Source organism: Trachypithecus francoisi, unplaced genomic scaffold, assembly GCF_009764315.1.
Source record: "Trachypithecus francoisi isolate TF-2019V2 unplaced genomic scaffold, Tfra_2.0 Lachesis_group1, whole genome shotgun sequence".
Classification (NCBI taxonomy): domain Eukaryota; kingdom Metazoa; phylum Chordata; class Mammalia; order Primates; family Cercopithecidae; genus Trachypithecus; species Trachypithecus francoisi.
In genome coordinates this window covers 48420041-48435885 of record NW_022681454.1, presented here as the reverse complement: position 1 = coordinate 48435885, position 15845 = coordinate 48420041, and the positions used below count along the sequence as shown (strand labels likewise).

The 15845-nt window shown below is 38.5% G+C and overlaps 1 protein-coding gene across 2 annotated transcripts in view; it reads left to right on the top strand.

The window, feature by feature from the left end:
• CDS1 (CDP-diacylglycerol synthase 1) overlaps window positions 1–15845 on the top strand; it is a 66301-nt gene that overhangs the window by 14658 nt on the left and 35798 nt on the right. For both annotated transcript variants that reach the window (XM_033214199.1, XM_033214198.1), the window contains exons 2-3: window positions 6572–6699; window positions 14480–14576. In XM_033214199.1, coding sequence (XP_033070090.1) covers window positions 6572–6699; window positions 14480–14576 — 225 coding nt within the window. The remainder of the gene's footprint in view (window positions 1–6571; window positions 6700–14479; window positions 14577–15845) is intronic.

Here is a 15845-nt window from a genome sequence, read left to right as displayed (position 1 = left end):
AGAACAGGGCTGCAGAGAAAGATTTGGGGACCAGTTTTTCCCTTTGCAGTTCAAATTTAAACAAATAAGAAGGTTTTATCAATTACAATTAATTAGTGTAGGATAGGACCACAGAGCTGATGAATGAGGTAACCAGATTTCTGTCTATAAAATACAGTGTTATGGGAGCAATGGCTCACACCTGCAATCCCAGCACTTTGGGAGGCCAAGGTGGGAGGATCGCTTGAGACCAGCCTGGGCAACATAGGGAGACCCTGTCCCTACAAAAAATAACAAAAAATTAGCTGGGTGTGGTGGCTCCAGCTGTAGTCTCAGCTACTTGGGTGGCTGAGGTGAGAGGATCACTTGAGCCTGGGAGGGTGAGGTTATAGTGAGCCGTGATAGTGCACTGCACTCCAACCTGGGTGACCCTGTCTCGAAAGAAACAAACAAAACAGTGTTACCAAGTCCCTTGACCATTCTCTATCTTTATAGAGGTCTTGAGCCTCCTCACTCTTGGTTCACCAAACTGCTGACTCACTAGGAAGTAAATCAGTCCTTCTCCCCAGCACAGATAAAAAGCAGTTCCTTTTCTTCACTTCCACTCCTGGGAGAAAGAGAAGAAATCCATGCTTACATGAAAATCATGAAGAAACAGACAGAAAATGCTGAAATCAGGAACACAGCCTCATGTTCTTTCAAGTAAAACTGTTCAGTTTCAAGATTTTTAAAAGGCTGCCTCCTTTCAGTTGTGGAGCTCTATGTCTCTGTGGGTTTCCTTTGGCTTAATTGCAAATCTTAATGCTGAACTGAGCTACAAGGATCGTTGTGCACATCAAGGGACCCTTGACGGAAGAGCTGACCCTGGTTTTCTAACTCACTTTTTAAGGGGCCAGTAGTGAAAGAGACAAAAGTGTGAGTGATTTAATATATTATCCTTTGTTTTATTTTTAAACCACTACTTCATTTGTTTAGAGACTTCCTTTTGGAGCCATCATCTATTTTTAAAATTTTGATTCTTATTTTAATTAATTTATTTTGAGGTGGGATCTTGCTATGTTGCCCAGGACTTCTGGGTTCGAGAGGCCCTCCTACCTCAGCTTCCTGAATAGCTGGAAATAGCTACTTGCCACTGCACCCAGCTATTTTTTACTTTAACTGACATAATAGTGGTACATATTTATGGAGTACAGTGTCATATCTTGAAGCCTGTGTACAGCGTGTAATGATGGAATCATCCTCTTGATGAACTGTATTCTTTGTTCCCTGAGCCACATGTCCTTGTTCTTGTCCTTTCTGTCCCCAGTATTGGAAAGCACCTCAGTTCTCTTTCCTGGACTGCTCTTTAAGAGTCCCCATGAACTATAAATGACATTCACTAAATTGAACACACTTAAAGTGCTATCTTAGCTCAAGATGTTATAACGAAAATACTATAGCCTAAACAACAGGAATTTATGTCTTGTAAATCTGGAGGCTGGACGTTCAAGATCAACATGCTGGCCAATTTGTTTCCTGCTGAGAGCCCTTTGCAAACTGACACCTTGCTGTGTCCTCACGTGGTAGAGAGATTATCTCTTGTGCCTCTTCATAAGGGCACTAAACCCATTCATGAGTCTCCACCCTAACTGACTTCATAATCTTACAAAGGTTACCTCCAGATAACATTACATTGGAAAGTTGCACTTCATTGTATAATTTGTTTTTTGGCAGGGACAGAAACATTCAGTCCATAGCAAATATAGTTTGGCAAATTTTGACATATATATATATATATATGCCTATGACTATGAAGCCATCATACAGTCAAGATAATGAGCTAATCTATCACCACTAAAACTTTTCCCCTTTTCGTAGTTCTTTCATCCCTAGACACCTACTAATCTGCTTTCTGGCACCATAGATGAGTTTGCATCTTCTAGAATTTTATTTAAATGGAATAATATAATACATGTGTGTATATATGTACATATACATGTATACATATATATACATATTTTATGTACATTTTGTCTGGCACCTTTTACTCAGCATAATTATTTTGAGATTCATCCATGTATCAATTGCTCACTTATTTTTATCACAAGAGAATATTCCACTGTGTGGAAGTAACATAATTTGTCAATTTCCCTGTTGGCTATTTGAGTTGTCCCTAGTTTGGAGCCATTGCAAGTAAAGCTACCATGAACATTTGTGCACAAGTCTTTGCTTGTATCTATACTTCCATTATCTTGGATGAATACCTAGGAGTGAAATGGCCGGTTCAGTTGTTGGTTGTATATGTAAATTTTTAAAAAACTGTGATACTGTTTTCCAAAGTGGTTGTACTATTTTACATTCTCACCAGCAGTGTGCAAGCCTTTCAGTTCCTCCACATTTTCTCCAAAACTTGGTGTGTTCAGTTTTAAACTTTTACCCATTCTAATAGCTGTATAGTAGAATCACACTGTGATTTTGACTTGCATTCCCTTAATTACTAATAATGTTGAACATATTTTCATGTATTTATTTACCATCTGTGTATTGCCCCTGAAATGTCTGCCCAAATATTTTGTTCATTTATTGAGTTGTTCTTTGTTGAATTTGAGAGTTCGTTATGTATTCCAGATTACAAGTCCTTTATTAGATATGTAATTTGAAAATGTCTTTAATTCTGTGACTTGTCTTCTCATTCTCTTAACAGTGTCTTTTGAAAAAAGAAAATTCTAATTTTGATTAAGTTATATTTATCATTTTTTTGGTGGATAATAATTTTATCATACTAAGAAATCTTTGCCTAACCAAGGTCCCAGAAAGTTTATGGAAGATTTATAGCTTTATATAAATGTCTGTGATCTGTTTTGACTTAATTTTTATCTGTGGTGTGAGATATGGATCAAGGTTCTTTGTTAAAATTGTGTCAGTACCGTCTGTTGAGTTACCTTTGCAACTTTGTTGTTAATCCATTGACCATATGTATATACGTAGATTTATTTCTGGACTATTCTTTTCCATTGATCATTTTGTCTGTTATGTCAGTACCACATTGTCTTGATTACAGTAGCTTTATAAGAACTCTTGAAAACAGGTAATATAAGTCCTTCAACTTTATTTTTTTTCCAAACTTGTTTGGCTCTTCTATGTTCTTTGCATTTTCATAGAAATTTTAGAAAATTTTCTCCAAAAAAGCCTTCTGAGATGTTTACAGAAGAAGGTGATGTTCAGCAAGGCTTGCAGCAGTGAATGAGAATGGAAATGAAGGGAGGCTGGGCACAGTGGCTCACACCTGTAATCCCAGCACTTTGGGAGGTCAAGGCAGATGGATTGCTTGAGCCCAGGAGTTCAAGACCAGCCTGGGAAATGTGGTGATACACCATTTCTATGAAAAAGGCCAAAAACATTAGCCAGGTGTAGTGGTGCATGCCTTTAGTCCCAGCTACTCAGGAGGCTAAGGTGGGAGGATGGCTTGAGCCCAGGAGTCTGAGGTTGCCATGAGCCAAGATCATGCCACTGCACTCCAGCCTGGGTGACAGAGTAAGACCTTGTCTCAAAAAAAAAAAAAAAAAAGAGGCAAAAGAAAAACAAATGGAGGGAAAGACAAATGACAGACTTGGTGCCGACTGAATGTGTTGGTTAAAGGAGGCAGATGTCAAGTGTTAAGGTGATGTCTAAGTTTCTGACCTGAGTAATTGGTTAACTGGATTGGTGGTGGTATCTTCTCCAAAGAAGGAATTATAGAAGGAGGCAGCATTTTGATGTGGAAGAGAGAGAAACCCATTGCCTGTGTTGAATTTCAGATGATGCCAGTGGAAAACCAGCTGGAGATGGCATGTTGGAAGCTGGAGACATAAGTTTACAGGGAGTCATCGGTGTACGGGGTCCATGAGAGATCACATGGTGGTGGGAGAACACAGGCCCAAGATAGAAAGTTGAAGATCATTGTCTTTAAATTATGAGCTTGAGAAGAAGCAGCCACGAATTTTTAGGTTCTTGTAAACATTTAAAATACCTTCATTCGGGTATGGTGGCTCACCCCTGTAATCCCAGCAGTTTGGGAGGTCGAGGCGGGTGGATCACCTGAGGTCAGGAGTTCGAGACTAGCCTGGCCAACATGGCGAAACCTCATCTCTACTAAAAATACAAAAATGAGCTGGGCCTGGTGGGGCTTACCTGTAATCCCAGCTACATGGGAGGCTGAGGCAGGAGAATCGCTGGAACCCGGGAGGTGGAGGCTGCAGTGAGCTGAGATTGTACCACTGTACTCCAGTCTGGGTGGCAGAGAGAGACTCCATCTCAAATAAATAAATAAATAAATAAAATAAAATACCTTCATTCAACGTGCACAATGCTGCATAGCTCTATTTGATCATTAAAAGTATTACAGTACTTCCTTCTTTTCCCTGACCTCCATTCACACTTTTATTTTCCTTTTCAAGTCTGGCATCTTTGTAACAAAGTCTATACTTTAAATACAGTAAAACAAGGGCCCCTGTTACTCATTCTCATAATTGAGTAACATTGCTCCAAAATGCCACTCTTTGGAAATTATCATGTATTCTTTAATTATTAGAATGAAATAGACTCCTAGTCCAACTTAAGTTTTTATTTTGTGTTTCTCTAAAGGGTATAAAATAGAAACCAGAAGCTTAAATAATGTAAATGAAAGCAGGGCAGCCTTGTTGAGGGTGGGGAGGGTAGGGTTCAGCACGTCACCATTATTGCCAACTGGGCTTTAAAGTGGCTTGCAGAGAACTTTAGTATTTTGAGGAGCACAATTTGAATGCTAGTCTGGATGGTTTTAGTATTTTATAAATAAGGAAACCAAGGCCTGAGTTTCCTTCAGATTGAGTGATTTGCCGTTTATCTTGCTGCTAGTTAGGGGAGAGGTAGAATTAGGGCTGGTGACTCCTGATTCCTAGTCTCATGCTCTTTTTGTAGGATAGTGATACTGCCCTAGAGAGCCACTTCCATTAGTCACCATCCCCACTACCCCTCACACCACCCCTGTCAATACTCTGGGTTATTAAAGATGAAAAGAAAATGGCAGGGAAAAGGGAAAAAAAAGCAAAACAAAACTGATGTGTTTCCCTTGTTCCAGATGTCCCAGCTCTGTGGCTTATCAGACTGACAGCAGGTGGCCTGCCATTTTCTGAGGGGATGTTCTGTCTGGTTGTTTATTAGTTACCATCTCTCTGTATTTAAGCAGCTTCGGGGCCAACTCTTGGTGTCACAGTGGGAATCTGACATTTCTATTTCTCATTTGTCATTTAGGGTACATTGACACATTTAATTTCCTAATTGTATACTTAAAAAGTGAGTAAACTAAAGTTTATTAGTGCTTTATGAAAACTGAAAATACTCCCAAAGGCTAACATTATATTTGGTGAGCCTCCTAATGAGGAATTAGAAGACTCTATTCAATCATAATATTATCTTACTGCTTATTTGAATTTACTAAGTCCTTGGCACTGTACTAAATGCTTCATTTTAGGGATGAAGAAACAGTTCAAAGGGGTGATGACATTTGCCGATGTTTTGGAGCTAATAAGGGCTGAGTTTGGATTGCACATCCTCAACATTCTGAATTGTTGGGCGCTTTTATTCCTAGGATTATTTCAGGCTCTATATCCTGCTCAGTGCTCTGTCTATTTGTATTTGCCTCCAGGGAATATTCTTTTTCCTCTATCCCAGTTCAATGCCCTCACTCCAGTTTCCTCCTCTGTAAGCCATTCTCCGAAGGTGTATGTGTGTTTACCACTCATAACTGAAGGTTGCCAGGATAGGATGGAAAGGGTAGGGCCTGAGAGGGGAGAGGTTGTAGAAGAGGAAAGAACATGGCAGTGGAGACTTATGGCAGAATGAGCAACTTTAAAACTGAGCATTAGATGACATTTCTGTTTTGAAAACTGCATTGACCACCCTATCCCTGGAAATTCTGCAGTGACCACCTTTGTCTAAAGGCCTAGAGCTCCCTGCCATCTCCAGCATCCTCACGTAGCTCCTGTACATGCACTCAGTAGTCAGTTTGTGTTTTAAATAACTACTTTAAAAACCTCATCACCAAATGCTGTTGATCATAGTTTACCTACCAGTAAAATAGAGATGAGGTCCATTTGACCTGCTTCAATTGGGATTCTCTCTCGAGGATCTAATAAAAATGATGGAAGTTGAAATGTTTAAAAATATATGTGAACTGCTATGCTCATGTAAGATATTACTCTTATTGTTGATGCTTTAATTGAAATCAAATTTAAAAAGGGACTCTTAATAGCCGATCAGAATCTACATGGAACTAACACCGGGATCTCCCAGGTAAGTGGCAAAACAATACGTATCTGTTTTAGGGGTATATTTCTGATTTAGAAAATATGGGAGCTTCTTTTGTTTAAAGTTATCCTTCATATTATTAATAGTAGATTTTAGCAAAGATAATCAAACTTTCCTAACAAAGAAGTATAGCAGTGCTAAGATATTCAAGATAAATTAATAGTTGTTTCTTTGTTTCAGATTATGGAACTGAGATGTGACACCCTGAGCAATAAATGAATGTATTGGCAAGCATGTGCTTTTTCTAAACATGATTTTGCAAAGTAATTTGTCTTTTTAATTTTAGGAAACAGATATTGATGACAGATATGGAGATTTGGATTCCAGAACAGATTCTGATATTCCGGAAATTCCAGCATCCTCAGATAGAACCCCTGAGATTCTCAAGAAAGCTCTATCTGGTTTATCTTCCAGGTATGATTGGATGAAGATGAGTATATCTTAGTGCACAAGATAGGCTTTGAGGTTATCCTTGTCCATGCAAGAAATTTGGCTTTTTGTAAGTTTTCCAGCTATGGTATTAGGTGGTCAGAGAGGCCACCTAATATCCGAGGTATAGTTCTATGTATTTAATGTGTATCCACCCTTAAAACCTTGTGAAGTACAAGAAAACCAAGGCTGAGAGGTTAATTGTTGAAGGCTACAGAGCTAGTAAGATACAGACTGGGGATTCTTGCCTTGGGCTGTCAGATTCTGAAGTCTATGATCTATTTACCACGTCACGTTGCTTTTTCTGGTATTAGAACACCTAATAAAGAAAATACCATAGTCTCTGTTCCCTGTTTTTCAAATGCCAGACAGAAATAGGTATTTTTTTCTTTTTTCTTTTCTTTCTTTCTTTTTTAAATAAGACGGGGTTTCACCACATTGCCCAGGCTGGTCTTGAATTCCTGGGCTCGAGCAGTCTCTGCCCACTTTGGCCACCCAAAGTGCTGGGATTACAGGTGTAAGCCATGGCACCAGGCCAGTATTTTTTTTTTTTCTTTTAACTGAGTTTAAGATTATTGTCTAAAACTCCACAACCCATTACCATTTTATACTTGTGCAACATTTAAACATGTTTAATGACCACAAAATTTCAGCTAATTATATTACCCTTCATTGTATACTTTAGTAATATGAATTATAAAATTTATAAAAGCAAAATAAACCTTAGCTTTTGTCCAGATTAATGTATGAAATGTTACACATTGATATAGAAAGAACAATGTTTCCCCAACCTTTTGACACTTTGACACAGTAAGAGATACGTTGTATACCACATTTCAAGACACACAAATGTATATTTTAACTGCTGCAAAAATGTTATGAAACAGTTCTTCCCATTACTGGGAAGAAATCAGAGTGATACCCTCTGATTTCTTTTCTGTTTGATGCTGTTCTATGTTATTGAACAAAAAATGCTACATGTAACTTACTCAATGGATTTTACTACCCTTGGGTCATAGCCTGCAGTCTGAAAACCACTAGTTTGGTTGTATCTAGTAAATGTAATATGAATTTTTCTTTTTTTTTACTTTGTAAGGGATAACCATATTAGAATACATTGGTTAAAATCAACATTTTCATACTTTTTAACCAATAGAACATATATTTGATCTGCTATTAAAAGCATGATTATTTTAATAGTTCTTGTTCCCAGTTGTTTTCATGACCTAATTCACAGATGTAACTTTGTGTTAAAATCTCATCAAGTCTATCTCAGACCTGAAATTTTGTGTATTTGATGTTCTATAAGAATGATGCCAGATTTGTATGTGTCATTCATAAGATCTTCCTTAATCATGAAGTTTTTTTTTCTGATATAAAGTAACAATAGCAAATACTAGCAGCTAATATTTATTTAGCATTTACTATGTACTAGCATTGCTTCAGGCACTTTATATGTGTTAACTAATACTCTCACGGCAACCTCATAACACAAGTATATAAACATAGACAGATATTATATATCAAGGGTCATGTAGCTAGTAAGTTATGGAACCACATTCTGAACCTAAGTACTGTGGCTTCAATGCCTGTGTTCTTATCTATGCTATTTATGAGTGAATTGGTTTTACAAAATGAACAATAGATAGTATAATGGTTTCAATCTTCTCAAGAAACTTTTCTGCAAAGATTACACGAATGTTTTACATGTAATCTGTTTTATACATTTTTATCCTGTTTTTAGTCTAATATTGAAAACAGACTGTCTTGACAGTTAATAAGGATATCTAGGAATTGAACTCAGCTCTGCACCAAGCAGACCTAATAGACATCTACAGAACTCTCCACCCCAAATCAACAGAATATACATTCTTCTTAGCACCACATCACACTTCTTCCAAAATTGACTACATAGTTGGAAGTAAAGCACTCCTTAGCAAATGTAAAAGAACAGAAATTATAACAAACTGTCTCTCAGACCATAGTGCAATCAAACTAGAACTCAGGATTAAGAAACTCACTCAAAACCGCTCAACTGCATGGAAACTGAACAACCTGCTCCTGAATGACTACTGGGTACATAATGAAATGAAGGCAGAAATAAAGATGTTCTTTGAAACCAATGAGAACAAAGACAGATGTTCTTTGAAACCAGTGAGAACAAAGACACAACATACCAGAATCTCTGGGACACATTAAAAGCAGTGTGTTGAGGGAAATTTATACCACTAAATGCCCACAAGAGAAAGCAGGAAAGATCTAAAATTGACACCCTGGCATCACAATTAAAAGAACTAGAGAAGCAAGAGCAAACACATTCAAAAGCTAGCAGAAGGCAAGAAATAACTAAGATCAGAGCAGAACTGAAGGAAATAGAGACACAAAAACCCTTCAAAAAATCAATGAATCCAGGAGCTAGTTTTTTGAAATGATCAACAAAATTGATAGACCGCCAGCAAGACTAATAAAGAAGAAATGAGAGAAGAATCAAATAGACGCAATAAAAAATGATAAAGGGGATATCACCGCTGATCCCACAGAAATACAAACTACCATCAGAGAATACTATAAACACCTCTATGCAAATAAAACAGAAAATGTAGAAGAAATGGATACATTCTTAGACACATACACCCTCCCAAGTCTAAACCAGGAAGAAGTTGAATCCCTGAATAGACCAATAACAGTTTCTGAAATTGAGGCAATAATTAATAGTCTACCAACCAAAAAAAGTCCAGGACCAGTTGGATTCACAGCTGAATTCTACCAGAGGTACAAGGAAGAGCTGGTACCATTCCTTCTGAAACTACTCCAATCAATAGAAAAAGAGGGAATCCTCCCTAATTCATTTTATGAGGCCAACATTATCCTGATACCAAAGCCTGGCAGAGACACAACAAAAAAAGAGAATTTTAGACCAATATCCCTGATAAACATCGATGCAAAGATCCTCAACAAAATACTGGCAAACTGAATTCAGCAGCACATCAAAAAGCTTATCCACCATGATCAAGTGGGCTTCATCCCTGGGATGCAAGGCTGGTTCAACATTCGCAAATCAATAAACGTAATCCAGCGTATAAACAGAACCAAAGACAAAAACCACATGATTATCTCAATAGATGCAGAAAAGGCCTTTGACAAAATTCAACAGCCCTTCATGCTAAAAAACGCTCAATAAACTTGGTATTGATGGGACGTATCTCAAAATAATAAGAGCTGTTTATGACAAACCCCAGCCAATATCATACTGAATGGGCAAAAACTGAAAGCATTCCCTTTGAAAACTGGCACAAGACAGGATGCTCTGTCTCACCTACTCCTATTCAACATAGTGTTGGAAGTTCTGGCCAGAGCAATCAGGCAAGAGAAAGAAATAAAGGGTATTCAATCAGGAAAAGAGGAAATCAAATTGTCTCTGTTTGCAGATGACATGATTGTATATTTAGAAAACCCCATTGTCTCAGCCCAAAATCTCCTTAAGCTGATAAGCAACTTCATCGAAGTCTCAGGATACAAAATCAATGTGCAGAAATCACAAGCATTCCTGTACACCAATAACAGACAAACAGCCAAATCATGAGTGAACTCCCATTGTTCAAAGAGAATAAAATACGTAGGAATCCAACTTATGAGGGATGTGAGGGACCTCTTCAAGGAGAACTACAAACCACTGCTCAATGAAATAAAAGAGGACACAAACAAATGGAAGAACATTCCATGCTCATGAATAGGAAGAATCAATGTTGTGAAAATGGCCATACTGCCCAAGGTAATTTATAGATTCAATGCCATCCCCATTAAGCTACCAATGACTTCCTTCACAGAATTGGAAAAAACTACTTTAAAGCTCATATGGAACCAAAAAAGAGCCCACATTGCCAAGACAGTCTGAAGCCAAAAGAACAAAGCTGGAGGCATCACACTACCTGACTTCAAACTAAACTGCAAGGCTACAGTAACCAAAACAGCATGGTACTGGTACCAAAACAGAAATATAGACCAGTGGAACAGAATAGAGCCCTCGGAAATAATACCACACATCTGCAACCATCTGATCTTTGACAAGCGTGACAAAAACAAGAAATGGGGAAAGGATTCCCCATTTAATAAATGGTGCTGGGAAAACTGGCTAGCCATATGTAAAAAGCTGAAACTGGATCCCTTCTTTACACCTTATACAAAAATTAATTCAAGATGGATTGAAGACTTAAATGTTAGACGTAAAACCATAAAAACCCTAGAAGAAAACCTAGGCAATACCATTCAGGACATAGACATGGGCAAGGACTTCATGACTAAAACACCAAAAGCAATGGCAACAAAAGCCAAAATTGACAAATGGGATCTAATTAAACTAAAGAGCTTCTACACAGCAAAAGAAACTACTATCAGAGTGAACAGGCAACCTACAGAATGGGAGAACATTTTTACAATCTACCCATCTGACAAAGGGCTAATATCCAGAATCTACAAAGAGCTTAAACACATTTACAAGAAGAAAATCAAACAACCCCATCAAAAAGTGGGCAAAGGATATGAACAGACACTTTTCAAAAAGAAGACATTTATGCAACCAACAGACACATGAAATAATGCTCATCATCACTGGCCATCAGAGACATGCAAATCAAAACCACAATGAGATATCTCACAGCAGTTAGAATGGCGATCATTAAAAAGTCAGGAAACAACAGGTGCTGGAGAGGATGTGGAGAAATAGGAGCACTTTTACACTGTTGGTGGGACTATAAAGTAGTTCACCCATTGTGGAAGACAGTGTGGCAATTCCTCAAGGATCTAGAACTAGAAATACCATTTGACCCAGCCATCCCATTACTGGGCATATACCCAAAGGATTATAAATCATGCTGCTATAAAGACACATGCACATGTATGTTTATTGAGGCACTAATCACAATAGCAAAGACTTGGAACCAACCCAAATGTCCATCAATGATAGACTGTATTAAGAAAATGTGGCACATATACACCATGGAATACTATACAGCCACAAAAAAGGATGAGTTCATGTCCTTTGTAGGGACATGGATGAAGCTAGAAACCATCATTCTGAGCAAAATATCACAAGGACAGCCAAACACCACATGTTCTCACTCATAGGTGGGAATTGAACAATAAGAACATTTGGACACAGGGTGGGGAACATCACCAACTGGGGTCTGCGTGGGGTGGGGGATGTCAGGGAGGGATAGCATTAGGAGACATACCTCATGTAAATGACTAGTTAACGGGTGTAGCACATCAACATGGCACATGTATACATATGTAACAAACCTTCACGTTGTGCACATGTACCCTAGAACTTAAGGTATAATAATAATAATAAAAAAAAAGAAAACAGACTGTCCTGCAAAGACTTAGAATTTGTAGATACATAGGATTAAAAATAGTAATTACATAAGAAATGTACATTACTTGTGGGGAAAAAAAATCCTATAATTCTCCTACCAAGACATTAATATTTTGAATACTTTGGTGTTTACTCTTTGAGGTTTTTTTTGTGTGCAGTATGTGTGTGTGTGTATGTGTGTGTGTGTGTGTGTGTGTGTATGTGTGTAAGGCAAAAATGAGATTATACTGTTTTCTACCTTACTGTTTTCATTTTCATTCCATAGTGTTATTAGGAACAACATTTTATGTAGGATCCTAAATATATTTCAGAAACATTTTTAATGTCTATGACATATTTTGTTGTATGGCTGTAGTCTAGTTTATCCAACTGATCACCTATTGCTGGGCATTTAGTTTATTACTAAATGTTCACAGTTAAAAATACCTCTACATTAAACATTTTTCTTTGTAGCTCACTTTGGTTTAACATCCATTAATTATTTCCTTAGGATAAAGTCCTAAAGGGAAATCGCTTGGTCAAGGTTTATGCCCTCCCCTTACTTTCTTTTTTAAACAGGGTTTTCCTCTATTGCCTAGACTGGAGTGCAGTGGCGCAGTCTCAACTCCCTGCAACCTCTACCTCTCAGGCTCAAGCAATCCTCCTACCTCAGCCACCCAAGTAACTGGGACTACAGGCGTGAGCCACCATGCCTGGTTAATTTTTGTATTTTTTATAGAGACAGGATTTTGCCTTGGCTTGTGGTCCTTTATTTACCTCTGACTAGATTTGTGACCTAGCTCAGTTTCCTAATCCATCCATTAATCCGCAAACAGTTGTATCTATACAACTACATGGAGCCTTTCAGCCATAGCATTTTTGACTCTACACTCATTTTCAGTTCTCCCCCATGCTCAAGCTCTCATGAGAAGTTTATGCCTACATAGTTTGTTAATAGAGGGAAATAAAGTTGAATGAGTGCAATTTGACTACCTTATAAAGAAATTGGAAACTGGAAAAAAATATATGTTGTTGGTATGTTGGTATTTTAGATCTTGTGTGAAGAAATGATAGGATAAAAGGAGTAGTTGAAAAGAGTGTTTGTTGGAAGTGTTTAAATTATATTGGAGAGTGGTTGAAAGCAAGGAATGTAATCTTTTTTTTTTTTTTTTTTTTTTAAGAGACAGTATCTTGCTCTGCCACCCAGGCTGGAGTGCAGTGGCACAATCATGGCTCACTGCAGCCTTGACCTCCTGTGCTCAAGTGTTCCTCCCACTTCAGCCCCGACATGCCCTGCCTACTCTCCCCTTCCCCACTGCCACCGCCCCTCAGTAGCTGGGACCACAGGCAGGCGAGTACTACCACGCCCAGCTGATTTTTGCTTTTTTTGTAGAGCTCAGTTTTTACCATGTTGCCCAGGCTGGTCTCAAACTCCAGGGCTGAAGCGATTCTATATCTTATGAAGGCAGCTAATATTTCTGTTCTAAGAAGGGAATGAGGGCTGGGCATGGTGGCTCACACCTGAAATCCCAGCACTTTGGGAGGCCAAGGCAGGAAGATCACTTGAGCCCAGGAGTTAGAGACCCGCCTGAGCAAGATGGTGAGACCCTGTCTCTATTTTTTTTAAAAAAGGAGTGAGGACTTGTGCTTAGAATATACTGCATATATGTTACTAGACTTTAAGTTGAATCAAAATCTCTTGTAACATAATTTAAGTGCTACCAGTTGAATTAATAAAAATCAGAAAAGTCCTAAAGAAAAACAGCAACAATTCTAAATATAGATGTCATCATTTGTGTATAAGAGCATTCAGAAATCACCATCCATGTATTTGAATTATTCTGGATTTTTCATACAAGGCTGCCAACAGTTTATATGACATGGTCACACAAGGAGTGATATTTGTATGGCACACTGGGGGTGAAGTGTGAGGCTTCTGGTGGTGGTGGGGTGCGTGAATGCTACTTGGTTTTTGTTTTTGTTGTTTGTTATTATATAAAGTGAAGTAGTGGAATCGTTTTTTTTTTTTTGAGACGGAGTCTCGCTCTGTCGCCTGGGCTGGAGTGCGGTGGCGCGATCTCAGCTCACTGCAAGCTCCGCCTCCCGGGTTCCTCAGCCTCCCGAGTAGCTGGGACTACAGGCGCCGCCACCACTTCCGGCTAGTTTTTTGTATTTTTTATTAGAGACGGGGTTCACCGTGTTAGCCAGGATGGTCTCGGTCTCCTGACCTCGTGATCCGCCCGTCTTGGCCTCCCAAAGTGCTGACATTACAGGCTTGAGCCACTGCGCCCGGCCAGTAGTGGAATCTTAAAGTATAGTTAAGGAAAATTCATAAATCTGGCAAATCAATACTGAAACCACAAAAAAAACCTTAAGAACACATTAAATACTAACTTTACGTTTTCTTTGTAGGTGGAAAAACTGGTGGATACGTGGAATTCTCACTCTAACTATGATCTCATTGTTTTTCATGATCATCTATATGGGATCCTTCATGCTGATGCTTCTTGTAAGTGTTTGATTTTTCCCTGAGTATCTCTTGCTTTGTTTTTCAACATTTATATATGATTGAAGTAATTTGAGCATATCATAAAAAATAAGTTAATTCAACACTCAGTCATAGCATATTTAGTTCCTTTAAGTGTCTTTTATTTCATGATGATCTGACTTAATCTTTTCTGTTTGCAAAATGACTATTCAATGTGTTCATTCAGTAGAGACCAAATTTGTGTAACAGGTACATGTCTATGTGTCTGACATTGTGCCAAGTATATTTTATAAAAGATATGACATGAGCCTGAGACCTCGTCTCTACAGAAAATTTTAAAAAATAAGCTAGGTGGTGGTGATTCATGCTTGTAGTCCCAGCTACTGGGGAGGCTGAGGTGGGAGGATCACTTGAGCCTGGGAGGTCGAGGCTGCTGTGAGCTGTGATTGTACTACTGTACTCCAGCCTGGGCAACAGAGTGAAACCATCTCAAAAAAAAGAAAAAAAAAAGACAGAAATATACACACGTACCATGAACATATGACTATTAGCTAGATCCCTGATTTCAAGGAACTCAGTGTAATGGCAGAAACATACAAGTAACCATACGAATAAAAGTATGATAAATAAGCGAGATAAGTTCTATGATAGAACATGTTAGGAGTGCACAGTAGAGAAGCACCTAATCGAGTCTGAGGGAGAGATGAGGAGGGGCTTTCAGAAGAGACAGTACTGAAGCCGAGTCCTGAATACTGGACAGGGAAAGGAATTCCAAAGTGGAGACATCCTGGGCAGGCCAAGGAGGGAGTGAGAGGATGCGGTCCATTGGAAGATCTGCAAGTTGTATGTGTAGAGGGTGTCTTTGTAGGGCACTGGAGAGGCAAGGAAAAACCATTCTGCGAGTTTTGGATTTTGGTGTGTGTGGGAAGCTCAACAAGTCAGGAAGCCAAACAAGCATTTTAACCCTTCATTCATTCGTGTAACAAATGCTTCCAAGGTGCCTGCTATATGCCAGGCATTACATTAGTTCTATGGATGATACAGTGGTACTGAGAAAAATATACCTGTCTCTGCCCTCATGGAGCATACTATCTGCACTTTAAAGAGTTGATTATTTACAGTCAGATGCCACCTGATGACATTTTGGTCCGTGATGGACAACTATACGATAGAAATCCTATAAGATTATAATGGAGCCAAAAAATTCCTATTGCCTCGTGATTTTATTCCAATTGCCAACAGTATTCAGTAAGTAACATGTTGTACAAATTTGTAGCCTAGGACCAATAG